General features: G+C 47.3%; 1 protein-coding gene across 7 annotated transcripts in view; it reads left to right on the plus strand.

The window, feature by feature from the left end:
* The first annotated feature begins 12,276 nt into the window (after window positions 1-12,276).
* Window positions 12,277-18,058, plus strand: part of KCTD1 (potassium channel tetramerization domain containing 1) — a 51,083-nt gene continuing 45,301 nt past the window's right edge. For 2 of the 7 annotated variants that reach the window (XM_081014438.1, XM_081014439.1), the window contains exon 1: window positions 12,279-13,019. Coding sequence is in view for 1 of the 7 variants with exons in the window: in XM_081014435.1 (XP_080870561.1) it covers window positions 15,669-15,899 (231 nt within the window). In the remaining 6 variants the exon portion in view is untranslated. Of the gene's footprint in view, window positions 13,020-13,130; window positions 13,530-15,606; window positions 15,900-18,058 lie in introns of those variants that run through there. The other 5 variants (XM_081014437.1, XM_081014440.1, XM_081014442.1 and 2 more) reach the window with 4 other exon arrangements.

An 18,058-nucleotide genomic window follows, 5' to 3' on the forward strand; every position in this document is an offset into this window, starting at 1 on the left:
TTGGGTGTTTTTCCATTTGGAGGTGTTTTTTCAGCTTTCTTGCTGCTTGGAAATGTTGTTGGGCAGTGTCTTGCCTGTTTTTGCTCTTTGGGGTTGTATTGCCTTCTTTTTATTATGCTTATTTTGCAAGATAAGTTTTTTTTAGGGATGTTTAGTCTGTTCAAGCACCACCCATTTTTCTTTTGTGAAAAGGTTTTTTTGTGTGACTGTGGCAGTTTCTTAGATTTTCCAAATGTACCCCCAGACCCAAAACAGATGGGGGTGCCCTTTTCAAAGTTGTAGCTTTTATGTCTGCTTCCCTACTTGGTACCTATTCCATGAACTCATGTAATGACGTTAAAAAAGAGATTTCATAATACCATTTTCTGTAGATGATAGAAAATAAATCCATTGACAATAAGCCATTTGTTGTAACACTACAGCATGAAACAGAGGGCTGTCTATCTTTGAGGTAGGCATTTCTGCTGCATCTCAGCCAGGCAGACCAAGAATTAGAAACCTGCAAACTGGTAGGGATTCAGTGGATCATAGAATCAAATCCCCTACTTTAAAGCAGAACTTTTTCCATGATTGTGTAAATGAAATGCGGGCTTTCAAATTAAAGCATATTAGATCACATCTTGCTTGCTTTTGCAGGGAAAGGAAGAAGGAAGGGAACGAAGGGAAAAAAGAATATTTAAGAATTCAGATCTCATTCATGAACTCAGTGACTTTAAGCAGTCCACTGTTCTCTTAGCCTTGCCCCATACTTAGTCAAATCTGCATTATGGGTATAATACAGGCTTGTATTCTAGAAATGTTGGATTACTGAACACATGTGAAGCAGTTAGTATTTACAAATAGCATTTCTAGTATTCAAAGTGTTCCTGTTTTATTCAACTCTGCCCTCTGAGATTCTGAGAGTCACTTCACACAACACCTGCAGAAGCCATGAATGTTCTGATCTGCATGTATACCTGAAATTGCCACCAAGCTACTTTATATGCCTTTATACTACACACTATAGTCCTACTGTGTGTGAAAGAGGCACACAGTAAGAATGCAAAGTATGAAGCAGTCCTAAGAAGAGGCAATTTGACTGAGTTGTCGAGCATTTGAGGCCAAGAGGAGTTTAGATCCCCTTATCACTTCCCTCCTGGCATTTTGACAAATCCTGCCACTCAGGAGTTCTTTCCGCTACAGGTGATGTTGCTGCAGGATAAAGCAGTCACTGCAAATGAATGGATTCCCCTCAGATTTTCAGTTTACAAACAGGACTCTTTGGCCATCTTGCACCTTAGGTGACTGTGTGACTATTTCATAACTCTGGCAGTGGACTCGATTTGCTTTTCCACTCAAGGAGTGGTCACACGCATATTTACCAGCGGTTTCCCAACATTAAGTTAGACATCCTCCTTCACTGAAGTTGGAGGAGTGATGTTGGTCATTGCAGATGCAATTCTCTTTCAGATCAGTTTAATGTCTTTTAAACATGCAATCAAGGGTTAGTTTTCTTGTGAGTGATAAGGCATAAAATTACTTTTACTCCCCCCCAAAAAGTACATTGTGATGTACACACATAAGGTTTGCCATTTGAATACAGTTTTGCATCCTCTGCTTGTGGAATGTCCTTTCTAGTGAGGTGGGTCTGCTTCCCTCCATACTGATTTTCAGGACGAATGTTAAAACATTCCTCTTTTCCCAGGCATTTGATGGCTGAAATTGTTCCTGTCTAACTTTAGATAGGCTGAGAGAATGTGGTATTTGCTGCTCTGGGCTCCTTTGGGAGGAAGGATGAGATATAAATTGAAATACCAATAATACCAATAAATAATAATAATAATAATATGTTACCTACTTGCATAAATTATTTAAGGTTTTTCGGTACTGCTTTGGTACTTCTGTGATTGCAGATGGCAGGTTATGCCTTTTACTTTAGAAACCCAAGCACTTAACAGAGCAATTCTATCCTGCTGGGAGGTGGCCGTACCCTGGCACAATATTCACAGTGGTTCCACAGTACCCCAAAAAAATGATCCTCAGCAGAACAGGCAGCAAGTATGCAGCTCTCTAGAGATCTCAGGCAGCCTTTCAGGAAGGAGTCTAAGACACACACACCCATACCATACTCTGTCCACAAGCAGACTTAGAATCCAAGCAGTTTCCCTCAGAGCAGCCCATGGAACCAATTCCCACCCATTTTTGCCAGTTCTGGTGGGCCAGCTATTTATTTTTATCATTTTTTAAATCCCATTGAAGTGAATGGGAGGGAAAATATTTGGTCCAGATTTGTGGCTGGTGGAAAGTTGTGCCTACAGTGAAGGCATCACACATCTTTCCCATCATGCTGTCCACTTCCTACACATGACTCACCCCCACCCCATTTCAGCCATTCCTTGGGTGTACTGAAGAAACTTCACCAACATATCCGTATATTTGTAAGAGTGTCCTACTGGTATGGCAAGGGCCCTTGCCAGATCCTAAACCCCCTCAGCTGGTCTAACAATCTTGTGGGTTTTTTGGCCATCTCCGAAGGAGATGCAGTGTCAGGATCACTTTACACTGTTTTGTACCAGTTGGAGAAAATAGTGATGCACATTGCTTGTGAGAGGGATCACGTGGCATCCTAAGAAGTATTTGCACTGAAATATTGCTCAAAATTGCAATATTGGTCTGATGGAATGTTGTTGGAATACCCATTGAACTTTTGGTGTGTGTGGTTTTTTTAAAAAGATATTCAGAATTGTAACTGATGGGAAAGAAATTCAGATTGGCACCTTGATCCTGGTAACTTGCTTTGGCATTGCAGGCAGTGTGTAACTGATGTGTCCTTTGAGACATGCTGTACATACGCCCTCAGCTTAAGCACTGATTTGACGGTCCCACAGGTCTTGGGGCTAAACTGTCCCCTTTGGTAATGCTGACTGTCAGTCTTTAGTCTCCAGAACAAAGACCTCTTAGCTTGTAGTCCAATAAGAATGCATCCATCTGTATCTGCTTGAACCCCTCTCAGTGATGGCCGTCACACTGAGAATTGATTCACCAAAATGCTTTGCAAGTAGCTGCTTGCTTAAGTAACTAAGGTATACCATATGAGTTTTTTTGAGTAATAACTTAGTTTTGAGTGACCTAGAGTAGTGCCATCTTCAATTAAGCTAATAAGTCATACTTGAGATCAGTGGTGCTAGAACAGGGATCAGCAATTCCCAAACCCAACTGTCAGTTCCAAAGACAAAGGAGGGGGACTGGCAATGGGATGGCAGCTGTCTATTTTTGTGTGAGGAGTAGAGATGCATAACCTGTGGTTCAGGATCTCATGTAACCCCTGATTTCATTTTACAGAACCCCTGAAGTCTCTTGAAATGACCCTATTCTTCCATCCCATCGCCCTTCCTTTTTCCCATTTGTTTTGTCCTTTTTTTCTGGACTTTCAAAGTGTTCCCCCTTTCTTTTCTATTTAGTTTCAGAACATGTTGCCCCCTGTATGCCTGTCAACCGAGAATAAGATTTAATGCACTGCATCAGCAGGGCCAACCCCAAAACATTTTGCTGCCTGAGCTGGAGTGGTAAATTTTTCCAACTCTCAGCCCTGCAAGTCAAGGTGTATGATACCCAACACCAACCACATTTTTTGGCATCTTGAGGGACAGAATTTCACAAGCAGCTCTTCCCAGGAGTAACAGTGCGACAGCAACAAAGTATTACTGCCTTTTCTTAAAATCCAAAATTGGCTGCCTGAGGCAGTTCTTTCACTCTCCCTAATTGTAGAGCTGGCTCTTCATGAAAGCTTATGTCATAAGTTGCTTATATGGGAGAAAGCTCTACTGAACACAGTGGTGCTTACTCTTTGGTAAACATGCATAGAAATGCTTTGTAAATGTAACTGCTTTCTAACATGCCTAAACCTGTGAGGCCTTTGGATAGATCCAGAATTAAAGGAGTTGGTGTGTGTGTGTGTGTGTGTGTGTGTGTGTTTCAAAGCATTTCTTGAAAACCGCTTAGAGATTTTATTACAATCAAGGGGTATATACATTTTGTTGAATAAATAAATATGCGTACGCTAACAGCAACGACCACACCACATAAGACTTTTTTTTTTAATGAGTTAAAGAGGGATATAAGTTGCTGCATTTGGGTATAGTAGAGTCACCCAAAAATAAAAATAAAAATAGTCCAACAACTGCTTTGAACTTGGGGCAGGGAAGAAGCAAGGGAGGAAATTAAACTCCTTCAACTCAGCATGGGACTATTTAAGTACTGGCATAATGAGTTGCAGAAGGTATGCGTACTCCTGAACCAACAATGCAGCAGGAAGGCAAGAGCAAAATAAATAAATAAAATGAGCGGAAGGGAGCAAGTAACCTTCAGGAAATTGAATTCTAGCCTTGGTGAGACTAGTCTGAAAAGGAAAAAAAAGGGGAGGGGAGCCAGGAAAATCTTTAGACATTTCAAGCAATCAACTTTAGAAGATATGAAACAAGGAGATCCAATTCATTATATAGTCATACCTCGGGATAAATATGCTTCAGGATAAGTATTTTCGGGTTGCACTCCACGGCAACCCGGAAGTAACGAAGTGCGTTACTTCCAGGTTTCACCGCTTGCGCATCCACAGATGGCCAAAACGACATCACGCGCATGCGCGGAAGCCGCAACACACGCAGACGCGCAGTCGCATCTTACGTTCTATTCAGGATGCAAACGGGGCTCCGGGACGGATCCTGTTCGCATCCTGAGGTACCACTGTAGTGTCTGGGTTTGAAAAGTGGGTTTCTTTAGGGAAAGCGGAGAAGATGATTGTACAAAATGAGTAGGTAGGTTAACAGGGTTTCAGCAAAAGAAAACAAAAATACACGTACACTTGCAGTTTAAGAAACTAAGCTGGGTTTTGGTTTTACTAAGGATGTTTATTCTTGAAAAGCTGCACAAAGCATTGTTCACTGTAGATGTGAAAGGTGAAGAAATGTAGGCCAAGTAGGCTTTGTGTTCTAGAGAGCAAACTAGAAAATTGACAGAATCTGGTTCATTAGTTCTTCACAAGTATTAGCTAAGACAAGGTGGGGAACTTTTTCAGCCTGAGGACTGCTTTCCCTCCTGGGCAATTTCCGGGGCACCTCATGCCAGCAGTTGGTGGGGCCAGAGGAAAAAGTGAGCAGAGCAATGCAAAATAATTTAGATCACAATCTTGTGTGCTTTTCATTTTTGAATAAATGCAGAGTGTTGTGAGTGGATGAAATTGTCTTCTACAGTGCAAGGAAAAGGTCCACACCTCATCCCATCATCATTTAATATGTACCCAGCACCTGTAAAATAGTAGATACTTAATAGATAGACATCAAGGTTTTTGCAAGAGTTAAGGGCATAAACAGCCAAATCAACAAAAGATTCCTTAATTAATTTATTTTAAAAATTATTTGCAAATATAAAAAATCAGTAGATTGCCAGTTATTCCATTGCAATGTTGTGATTAAGCTGCCCTTTCACTTAAGAAAGTTTCTCTCTCTATTTTTTCCAGTTAATCATAACCAAATTTTTAAAACCAACTCTTTGTTTTCCCCCCAACCCTGATATCGTTTAACTGGAGATGTTGAGTACTAAGGTTAGGGCCGTATTCATCATCTGCTAGGACCCACCCATTTGAAAGTGCCCCAGGTGGCAGAGGTTTTTTTTGAGGGGAGGGGATAATATTATAGAGCTCAGCTCATGTGGTATCATATAAAAAGGCTATAATCACAGGCTAATATGCTTAGAAAAACTGTTACAGTCATACTACACATTTATTGCAAGAACTCCAATTGAATTTGACTGAAGCCAATATTGAATACCTGCTGTTCATTGCTGTTATTTAGTTTGTTACAAATCACCCTCAGCACTATTTTGTTGTGCAAACATGATGTACAAATAAAGTGATTGATCTCATTGTTTGATTGAATAAATGGTGTCAGACCAACTCTAGACCAAGTCTACTTGCAAGAGAAGAAAGGCCAGAAATAAGTCTAGGAAATAGAAAAAGGGTGTAATGCTAACCCCTGACTGGCAGCAGTGGGGCTTGATGGAACAGCACAAATTGCACCAGCTTGGGGAGGAGCTTTCCATTACCATGCCCACTTCCAGACTGGAGCAGCAGAAAGGCCTTGTTCAGGCCCATTGTGGTCATGTGACAGAAACAGTGAATCCAGTGCTGACCCATTTCCCTCCCCTGAATTAACCAGAGTTGGGGGTTTTCTGCTAACTACCGCCAGCTGAGATGCTGCCAGAAGTAACTTCTACCCAACATTTGGATGGACCAATTGGCAGGACAGAGGGGCATTCAGATCATAGGTACCTATCACTATAAAGTCCTTCAAAGGGCTAAATGCTCCCATGCCCTTCTCCCAAGTACCAACCACCACCATAGAGGCAGAGGCAGATTTAGGGCAGAGCAACTGGTTCCACTATGCTGGGCACTGAGCCTAGGGGGCGCTGCAGGGTGTCACAATTGTGACGTAGTGAATTGAGCCAAACAGAAGGCGAGAGACGGGGCAGTGAATTTTGGCCTTGCACAGGGCACCACTGAAATTAGAAAGACCAAAGTCTGACCCTAGTGGCAGGGACCTATATTGTCCTTAGATGTAGTGTAGAATTCTTAGGTGATTATTGAGGTATTCTGATTTCAGGTCATTTAGGGCTTTAAAGGTCAAAATGAGCACCTTGTATTCTGTATGCTGCCTGTGAAAATGTGGTTTATTTTTAAGTCTGCTCTTTCATGTACTATGAAATACTGTAATAACAATCCAACATCCATCTGAAAAGTCATAGTTGTCTAAATTTTGTCTCTCCACAAGGAACATAGTTCTCCTTCTCTATAATCAACTACAATTTCAGAGTATCTGCAGGCACCTGATGCTCATAGGGGAAACAGGGAGTGTCCAGTCACAAGTTCACGTCAAGCAGAGAACGTACAGGACCCTGGACAGCTCCAAGGGGCCCAAGACAGCTACAAGAGAAATTACACCCCTGGTAAGCTAGAGCCCACTGAGCCTTATGTAGGCTGACCCTGGACCTCAAGTGTGGTGGGCTCTGCCTCCCTGGGTGAGAGGACTGTCTTATTAAAGGACCCTTGCCATCTTCTGTAGACTCTGGCTTCTGCAAGCTAGGAAGACAGGCAGTTTTACCTTTTGCCCTTTGAAGTATTGCCTGATGTTCTATGTTGCTCTCAATTCATTTGAAGTAAATAAACCTGTTCCTTAGTTTTAACAGGAAATCTAAAAGTCAGAGGTTCAAGCCCGGTTCATGTAAGGAGAAATGGGATCATGTGACTGGTCCCATCTCTCACATACTTGCAACTCAAACTGAGCAACAAGTCAGTCCCATTATGTCCAATGAGGCATACTTCCATGGAAGAGCGCATGGGATTGCAACCTCTGTTAATTTTCAACAGCATCAGGATGGGGGCAGATGCTGGGGGACCCAAGAGGGCAGGCCCTGCCTTTTCCTCTCTAGGAGGGAGGAGGCCAGCAGTGCCTCATATCTGGGGAGGCAGCATTGTAGGGGTCTGCCAAGGAGGCAGCAGATCCAGTCTGCAAGGAGAGTGCTGCAGCTGCCACTGGCACTGCAGCAGTGGCAGTGGGTCATGCATTTCTCAGAGGTCGGATCCTGCTGCCCAAGGCAGTTACCTCACCTTGCCTAATGGGCACACCAGCCCTGCATTTAAGCATATGCTTAATGCTCCCATTGAAATCAATGAAATTATCTTGGGCTAGATTATGCTTCTGCCTCTTTTAATTAATATTTTTATTTTATGAAAGTGCACGTAATTACCTTGCAAAATAACTAACCAATTAACAAAGACAAATGTGGATAAGAATATTTAACAAAAATGAATTAAGTCATAACCCAAAAGACATAGAAGCGAGGTTACAACACAATTACTATCATAAATCAGGGGAAAGAGGAAGGTGTGTCCTCTGAGTAAGCAAACCTTAGATAATTTATTAAGAGCATTTTGCATAAGCTTACACTGTCAGTTTTTAATTAATATTACTATGGGAATTGAATAGGTTGTTTTAAATAGCTGCACTCTAGCACCTAGCTCTGCCTGCTTCTTGGAAATCTCCAGGCTGGATTGCAGCCCTAAAATTCTCTCCCTCTCCCTCTTCCCCACCCCCATACCTGCATTTCTCCCTGACTCTTCCCCCAAAGTATTCAGAGCAACATATGTGAGATAGACTAGGCTGAGTCCCTGACCCAGCTTTGCTATTAGATGTTCAGGCGGCAGCTTGTACTGTTGCCTGTCTTAGGCTGGTACACCAGCCACACCTGTCCTTAATACAGGGCGGATCAGGCCATGGCGACATAAGCCTCAGTTACTTTCAAGACTAAACTACTGTAGTATGTTTCATGTGGGGATGCCAGAATCTCCAGTTGGTACAAAATGCTGCAACAAAAATATTTTTTCTTCTCTGGATCAGATTAGAATCCAAGCCAGATAACCTATATCATGGCTGTCATGCTTGCTTCGTATTCTGGGCAAGTATTACAAGCTGGCAAAATGTGTATTTCCAACAGGGAGTTTCAACAACATCACTAAATAATTATGCAGAGAAAGAAAATGCAGACACAAGAAACGCTTCTTTTTAAAAACAACAACAACACAACAATTAAAGGTGCTGAAGCCCTGCTCACCATGTCTTCTTGTCACCTAACATCATGAACAAACCGCTTTGGGGGCCATGCACACATCTAACATCAGTGATTTTATAGCAAACTAGTAATGTCTTGCAATTGTTTGGGTTTTTTTTAACTCACACAGGTCTAGTGAAATAAGAACCCCTGAATGTTTGATAGGGAACCTTCTCTGTATTCCTAGAGATGGGTTAACAAATAGCAAGGGAACTATAACTCCACAGTAGAGTGCACACTTGCAATCAGAAGTTCAGAGGTTCAGTCCCTTGAGTATCAAGATAGGGCTGAGAGAGACTCCAGCCGGACACCTGGAAATCTGCTGCCAGTTCAGTACAGTGGTACCTCGGGTTACAGACGCTTCAGGTTACAGACTCTGCTAACCTAGAAATAGTACCTTGGGTTAAGAACTTTGCTTCAGTATGAGAACAGAAATTGCGCAGCGGCGGCATGGCGGCAGCGGGGGGCCCCATTAGCTAGAGTGGTGCTTCAGGTTAAGAACAGTTTCAGGTTAAGAACTGACCTCCAGAATGAATTAAGTTCATAACCCGAGGTACCACTGTACTGAGTTAAATGGATCAGTGGTCCGATTTGGTTTAGGGCAGCATCCTATGTAACAGGCTGAGCTACAGAAAGGGTTAAATGCTTCAACAGATTGTAGCAAATGACTTGAAATAACCCGATACATCTTCTTCCAGGATGTGTTAATGGGTACAATGTGCACCTGCAATGTTTAATTGCAACACTGTGTTTTTCCAAGGCTGAGAGAGTGATAAGTGTTATTTGCTTGTTTTAACAACAGGCTTGCAAGCATCTCCTTTGAACTAAAGACTTGCAATCAAATTATTCCACAACATATTTCAACCCAAACATTTGCCAAGTGATAGCAGTGTACCAGACCTTTCCCCACACCCACACAGACAGTGTTACAGGATCATAATTTATAAAAGGAGAGTGATGAAACTGCGGTGAGCCCCAATAATGTATTATTACAATTAAATATGTTTACATCCACCTTCCAATTTAAGTACAAACAGCAGTATATAAAAAAGATAACAATAAAGTACAAAACTCACAGGCAGCATACAAAATAAAATATCAAACTGCAAAATAACAACCAATGAAATAATCATCATCACAATAATAAAATGGGAAAAACAAAAGCAGCATAAAGCAAGACAGCAAACGGAATAGCACTAAAATGTGAGAAGCAGCTATAAAAAAATTATATCATTGTTCAATTAAAAACTTTTATTGAAATTAACTGTTTTGACCTGAAACCCCAAACTAAGCAGAACTGATGCTATGTTGGCACACGGTGCCACCGCAGAAAAGACGTTCTCCTCTGTACCTCTGAAAGTGATCACTTTAGGAAATCCAGTAATTGATCTGCTGTGTAACAAATTATTTGGGCCAGCTACAAAAATAGTCATTTTCCTTACATGGCATTTAATACTGCCAGTTCATGCAAACATAAATGGACTGTGCTAATAAAGAAACGGGGTGTTTTAGACAGCAAAATAGTACCTTTTGTGAGGTGGTTGTCGTTTTTGAAAAATTGGAGTAAGTTTCATCAGATTCTAAATCCAAGGTTTTGCAAGGTTTTGCATTTTCTTATTTTGATGGAAGTATGTATTATTTGACTATGGAAAGTTGCCAGATGTTGCCAGACTCCAATTGTTGTTAGGAATGATGGGAGGCGTAGTCCAAAATATCTGGAGGGCACCAGTTTGCCTTCCAGACTGACAGATATCCAGATAGATAGAAAGACCACTGACCTAGTAGCCAATGGCAGGGTGGGGCAGTGGCATTCATCTGATCACTGGCCATCCATGTTGTTCCTCCATACTGGGATGGAGTGGGGAGGGGCTAAGGCAGCAACAAGGTCAGGTGGAGTCAATCTGACACTCCTGCTAGTTCATTTGCACCGCACCAAGCTCACTAACCGCCTCCCAGTATGCAGCAGCAATACAGACAACCAGAGGTCACAGGAGTGCTTCCGCTCACCATCCAATGGTGCATTGGCTCAAGTTTATGATTATCCCAATAGGGAAGCTATTGGCTGGCATTACAGTGTAATTGTAGAATGTGAGAGATGAGTAGCCAGCCAGTGCCCTCCAAATGATCTGGAATAAGGTAACAACAAATAGGTCCTTTCCCCTCACCCCACCCCACAAGAAATCCAGCCTGTTTCCTGAGCAATACTTGGACATCAAGTGTCATGGATATTTTTGCATTCTCCAAAACTACTCTCTCATTTTGAAAAGGGGGGGGGGGTATTTGAAAGGGCATGCAAGTATTTGTGGAAGGAGGAAGTTTGACCCTGCTGCCTTAGCAACAAGGCTGATACTTCCTCTTTTGCCACACTGGCAATGAAGCTATCAGTGGGTGAAAATCAGGAGCATCATGCTGGCTTGTTGAACATTGGAATGCACATAGGAGTACATGTATTAGTGTTGTTGATGGAATGCATGCTTAGATGTGTCATTCTACATCTCTATATTCTGGTATTGCTAGCATGGGTCTGGGCTTCAGAATCGGGGCAGTATGGCTTTGACCTCACTGACAATTACTACATAATTTAGGGATGGAGAACTTGTGGTAGGAAGATAATAGAGCATGACAATAATTTCTGAACCATTTTTTAAAAATATATATATATCCCGTGGCAATACAGTGCTTTCCGCAAAATGTCACTTATTGCTGTTCATGGGTGACAACTTGAATAAAATATTGCGGGGGGCGGCACAGGTAAGCCCCGCCTCGCGTAATCGATCACATGATATGGTACATGGACACTATTTTAATGGCAATGCCCATCGAATTTGGGGGGCCTGGGTGGGGGTCAGAAAGAGCAAGATCCCATACGCTGGAATTATGAAGACTTCAGACGTACAATACTGTGGTTTGAACCACTTTGAGTGACTGTTATCTGTCTTTCCCGAAATGCCTTTCACACTTAAAAAACAAAACAAAAAAACCGGCGTGCACTTTGGTGCTTTCGTATTACCTCCCTGCTCTTTTTCTTAGGGATCAGGACAACAGTAAACTGTCATCTCTGCCCTTATCTGTGAATCATATCTGGGATGTTGCGATGGCTGGTTGTGACTTGTCTGTAGCTTAGCAAGATTTCCCCAGAATTTTGTTCAGGGTAAAAGCACGATATTGAAAGAGGTAGGTGAGCAAAGAGAGAAAACGTACTCGTTCCCTTCACAGGAGTGCCATGCCAAGACACAGTGGCGTCAGTTTGGCACTGCCAAGTTTGCGAGAGCCGCCTGCTTTGTGTTCACCGAGAAAGCAACGTGTAGCGCCTGGGCAAGTTCAGACGTGCTTCTCCCCCCCCCCCCAGCCCAGAACTGTCTGGCCGCCCCTAGCTAAAACCCGCCTTAGAAACATCTCCCTTTCGTAGTGGGTGTCGTGACTGCCAAACCCCCCCTCCCCCCGCTGCCCCGTGTCCCATCCTCTCTTTTTGAAATAAAAGCGGCAAAATGCTTAAGATCGAGGGCGCCGCTGCCGCGCAACAACCGCTTAAAGTTAGGGACGGGTTTGCGGCAGCTGGAAGTGCAGGCGGAAATGAACTGTAGCGCGGCTGTGCGTGTGAATCGGTAACGGGATTCCAGCGGCTACTCAACTTGAGGGCGGCTTTTGGCAGCGCCGGGGCTTGCAAAGTCCCGTATTGCCCCGGGGGTGCGGTAGCGGCGAGGAGAGAGAGAGGGGGGAAGAGGAAAAGATGCCTGCTGGAAAACCTACAAATGGTTCGAGGATTGCGGGAAGCCAGAAGGGGGGAGGTGGATCTGTGCGTGTATGTGAGAAAGAGAAATGTTGATGGCTGAGCTCTGCAGGGCTAGGCTGTGCCTTCTCTCTCTCCCTCTCTCCCCCCTGTTCTCTCTCTCTCTCTCTCTCTCTCTCTCTCTCTCTGTGTGTGTGTGTGTGTGTGAGCGCGCGAGTGTTGCAGCTGCCTGTCCCCGCAGGCTGGGAATAGCTCTGGATTTGCCTCTTGGCTGCGGACTGTGTGGGTTTTACTAGCCCTGGCGGCTTCCTCTGTGCTCCTCGCTGCTGGCTTCCTTCGGCTTATTAGCGCCAGGCAGGAAACAAGCGGGCTTCCTTCTTTGGTACACAGCCGGCCCGGCACCACTCGCAGGCTCCCCACATCGCCCCCCTAAGATCTGCAGCGGCGGCGGCGGCGAAGGGCACTCCTGGGACCCGCTCCGGCTCCCCTGCTCGGTCTCTCTCTCGCTCGCTTTCGCTCTTTCCGGACTAGTCAGCTGCCTCCCCGCCAGCTTCGCCCTCTCCGATCCCAGCCGCAGCCTAACGTGTCTGGCTGGCTAGCTGGCTGGAGGAGCCTGCTCGATGCCTTCGCCGTGAGATCGACGCGCCTGGTATGCAGCCAGAGTGGCCTCTTTCTCTCTCTCTCCCCCCCCCTTCCCTCTTTTGGATGGAGCGGCGGCGTGGGGGTGGGGGGTGGTAGGTGGGATGGCCGGGGAGAGGAAGAGGGAGGGGTGGGAAGGAGGGAGAGCCGCCGAGAAGTGCAGACGATCCGAGAAGTTTCTCCTCTACCGGAGTCAACTCCGAGCTGCTGTTGCTGCTGCTGCCTCCGCCGCGTTTCCGCGCTTGGCTGCCAGGAATCCGTAGGGAGGAGCTGCCTTGTGCGAAAAGCCGCCTGCTGCCCCCCCCCCCCCTCGTTCCGATCTCACCTGCCGCTGTTACTGCAGCTGCGCTCCCCCTCCCTACTTCTGACCCCCACCCCACCCCTCCAGTGGACACCGCCAGTGGGTGGTGGTGGGGTAAATCGCCCCTTCCCCGCGTAAGCCATGAGAATGTGGGGGCTGCCGGGCTGCTCTTCGGGCATCACTTAGCGGACAGCAGCTGGCACCGCGCGCTGAGGCTGGGTGAGTGGATCTGTCAGTCCCAGCCTCCCCTTCTCCCGGGTGCATGCACGGGCCGATATAAAGTAACCCTTTGCATGGCGATCGCCTCGCGCGAAGCGCAACGCTGGGCGATGGAAGGCTTCCAAGCTGCTGCTGCTGCTGCGCCTTGTTCGGTGGCGAGTCTCCCCCTCGGTCGGTCTCTCCCTAGTTCTTCCCCGTCCTCTCATCCTCTCCAGTCCTGCTTCCCCACTCCATTCCTCGCACATCAGCCACAACCACTGGGAGCGCGCGGCCCCTTTAAGAGCCCAGCTTTGCCTCCCGGTAGCTGAAGGTCATTAAACACAAAAGCTCTCCAGCGCTGCGGTCCAATATAGCGCATGCGCCCTGCCCGAGGACTGGCAGGGAGACGGCAATATGGCGAGAATGCCTGGCAGCGGCGGCGCCGGCGGAGACTGGAGCACCGGGGGCGGCGGCGGCGGCGCAGGAGGAGGGGGCGGCGGTGCAGGTGGCGGCGGCGGCGGGGAGAACAATGCGGGGGACCGGCAGCCCGGCCGGGGCGGCCCCCACCGGCCCCTCCACTATTGCAGCGCTGGGGAGGACGAGGACGGGGAGGACGAGGATGAGATCCAGGAGGTGCAGATAACGGGGGACGAGGAGGGAGCCGAGGAAGGGATCCTGCTGCTGGACGACGACGAGGAAGAGGAGGAGGAGGAGGAGGAGGAGATGATGATGATGGGGCTGGAGTGGGCCGTCTCGGAGGAGCCGGGCCATATGATCCGTATGGACCAGGGCACCGGAGTGCTGCTGGACTCGGCGGCGGCGGCGGCCGTCTGCGGCGTCCGGGGCCGCCTGGGAGGCGTCCGGGGAGTTGGCGGCGGCGGCAGCAGCGGCGGCGTCGGGGCTTCGGCGGGGGGCGCCCCCTCGGTGCCCGTGAGCGCCCGCGGCGCTGCCTCCGCCGCCGCCGCTTCCCTGGCCGGCCAGGCGCCCGCCGCGGGCCCCGCCGACGACTCGGACCCGGAGGCGGAGCTGCTGCTGCAGCGCCCCGAGCGGGCCCGCCTGAGCGAGAACACGCGGCTGGCCACCCGCTACGCGGTGCGCATCTTCCGCGAGTACCTGAGCGAGAAGGCGCAGAGCCCGGACTTCGAGACCATGGACAAGGGGGCGCTGTGCCGGGTGCTGCGCTCCTTCTACGCCGAGGCGCGCTCCAAGAGCGGGCAGCTGTACTCCAAGTCGTCGCTCATCAGCATCCGCAGCTCGCTCAACCGCTACCTCAACGAGCCGCCTTACTGCCGCACCCTGGACCTCACCAAGGACCCCGAGCTGCGCGCCGCCAACCTGACGCTGGCCGCCGTCATCCGCAAGCTGGAGGAGCAGGGCGCCGGGCCGGTGGTGCAGAAGCAGGCCATCACGCGCGCCGACCTGCGCAAGCTGTACACCTGCAGCGTGTTCAGCACGCAGAGCCCCTTCGGGCTCCTCAACAAGGTCTGGTTCGAGACCTGCATGTACTTCTGCACGCGCGGGCGCGAGAACCAGCGCGAGCTGGAGGAGGACTCCTTCGGGCTGGCCATGGACGAGGACGGCCGCAAGTTCGTCTACTTCAAGGCCCTGGGGCCTTACCACAAGTCGCGCTCGTCGTCGTGGAGCAAAAAGCGCGCCGAGAGCAGCGACGAGGAGAACCTGCCGCGCATGTACGAGACGGGCACGGAGTTCTGCCCCTACGCCAGCTTCGTCAAGTACTTGGCCAAGCGCAACCCGCTCTGCAAGGCCTTCTTCCAGCGCCCGCGGGACCACTGCAGCGAGGGCGACGTCACCTGGTACGAGAACAAGGCCATCGGCAAGAACCTGCTGGGCACCCGCATGCAGATGCTCTCCAAGGCCGCCAAGCTCTCCAAGACCTACACCAACCACTGCATCGGCGCCGTCTCCATCGCCACCCTCAACAGCATCGCCGGCATCGGCACCAAGCTGCCCTCGGGCGCCGCGGCGGCCGGAGGGGGCTGCTACGCCCACCTCAACGGCAGGGCCCGCGCCCCGCCGCCGCCGCCGCCGCCCGCCAACAACGGCGCCTACGTCCTCCCCAAAGACGGCGACGACCTCGCCGGCGTCAAGGCCGAAGCGGCGGCCGTCGTCGTTCCCGCCAAGCGCTCCCTCTATGAGGCGATGTACGCGGCGGGGGGCGGGGCCGCGGCGGGGGGCGACGCCTGCGGCCCCTCCTCGTCCCCCAAAAGACTCTGCCTGAGGCCGGCCGAGCCCCTGGACGCGGCGGCGGCGTCTGTGGTGGTGGTCTCAGTGAAACACGACCCCTTGCCACTCCTCATCCCCGAGGCCAATGGGCACAGAAGCACCAACTCTCCCACTGTCATGTCACCTGCTATGGTTTCCCCCACACAGGTAACAAAAAAAGGAAAGAAGAGAAAAAACTTTATCCCCCCCTCCCCCCATACACACCTTTTACTTTTCCCAACTCCTCCTGTCAACTTCAAGGAATTCCAGGCCAAAAGGCAGGTGCATGTTGCGGCCCACTGCAGGCAGCCTCCTCCAGAGTTTAGATTCCGAGGAAGCTATCTTAGGGCAAGTTTGGAAACTTGAGACAATAACTGTCCTGACTTTTAGCTTTGGCCCATGGGGAATCTGGAGGAGAGGTGATTTGGGGAAAACTTTCCTGGTTTCCCCCACCTCTGCTTGGGTCAATAACTGTCCTGACTTGGATAGCTCAGTTGGTTAGATCACGGTGCTGACAACACCAAGGTTGCAGGTTTGGACAGCTGCATATTCCTGCATTCCGGGGGGTTGTGCTAGATGATCCTCAGGGTCCCTTCTACTATGCTATCAGGGAAATCTGGAGGAGAAGCATTTTTTAAATTACATTCAGCCCCCATCCACTATATACCAAAGGACAGAATTTAGCTGCTGGAGAACCTAAGTGGGGTCAGACTTTCGGAAAGTGAGTCAAAAGTAATTTAAAAAGTTTCTGAGACCTTGTTTAAATGTTTGTAATCCTTGACAATCTAAGTAGCTTAAGTCCTCATCAGCAATGGGAGCTGGAAGGCTTCAGATTTCAGAAGTCACTCCCCACTCCGTAAAATTGATTTCACATGTCCACTCCTTCTGCCTTGTTAAATTGGGGCATAGGTATTTTTTTTGAAAACCAGTTACTGTATGAGTAATTGGATCTTAATCACATATTATGTCACTTCCCCTATTGTCACTATACTGTATAAGGATCCTCGCTGTAAAAAAAAGCATCCTATAAAATACATTTGAGTCAACAATGTTATTACAAGCTGCTGCAATTGACTCTTAAACCTCCTGATGGTCTGGTCTCCAGCATTAACAATGAATTCAGTCTAAGCTTTGAAAGAGCTCTATTCTGTGGGTACAGGTATATGACATGCCTGAGCAATTTCCAAAGTGGAAATACCAGTTTTGTACAAACTGACCCTTTCAGAGGAGTTTGCCAGCTAATCAGCCAGCCTGAAGGCTAATTGAAGAATGGGCCTTTTTGTGAATGGCTGCATCAGCATCTGTCTTCTGTAAAATACATGTGACCTCTCTTTACTGTTTGGAGTTTGGGGCCACTTGAGTAGAGTATTGTACTTTGGTCTCCTGCTGCGTGTATCTTATGGCTGTGAATGACTAGAGATCTGCTGATGTGTGGATAATGTTTTTATTCTAGCTTGTTGATGAAAGAAACTACATTTTATATATAGTCGGCATGAGATTACCAAAAGTTGGGATGGATGGTTGAAAACGTCTTTCAGAGTTGTGTTCTTATGTTGCATGTCTGTGGGCAAGAAATTAAAAAAGACAATCCATCTTAAAAGAAGTATATTTGTATGCAAGTGTAGTAGTTCACCACCGTATGTTACTGCAGTTAGTAAGAGGAACTGCTCGTTAAGCTGCGCATCACTTTTACCACATAATTTATAAAGCCCCTTTAACCAATAATTTATAATTGTGTTCCCTGAACTGCATAAGTAAGAAGCTTACCTAAGGTGAACTTAGTTTTTTAGTTGTTTTAAATGCTGCTGACTGCTAAATCAGACATTTCATTCAGATAAGAGGAAAAGTCAGACTGCTCATGAAATTGTATATGTGGTAGATAGAATAAAGACATCTGTTGTTTCTGTGTTTATATTTTCCCCCCAAGAAATGAGCATTCAGTGAGATGGGAAGATGTTGAAATGTACTTTAATAGTAATCCTCTATTTTATGTGTGTTTGGGGGTGTTCTAGATTAGGATTAGGTAGGGTAATTGACTGTCCATTCATTTCTACACAGGACTGGTGTGGGGATAAATATTTTCATTTCCTTTGTGCATTAAGAGTGTGATTTTTTTAAAAGCAAAAGAAACAATTTCAATAGGCTGTGTCTATTAACCGTTCTATCTGCAGTTATTATTTTCCAAACAATTGCAGAATTCCCATCCCTTTTTTTCATGGCTGGCCCCGAAAGCATTTGAAATATGGGAAAATAAATTTAGTCTGCAATCCTAACCCCATGTACCTGGGAGTAAGCAGTAGGACTTACTTCTGTGTAAACATGATTTC

The sequence above is a fragment of the Podarcis pityusensis genome (assembly GCF_964106645.2).
Source record: "Podarcis pityusensis genome assembly, chromosome: 7".
Classification (NCBI taxonomy): domain Eukaryota; kingdom Metazoa; phylum Chordata; class Lepidosauria; order Squamata; family Lacertidae; genus Podarcis; species Podarcis pityusensis.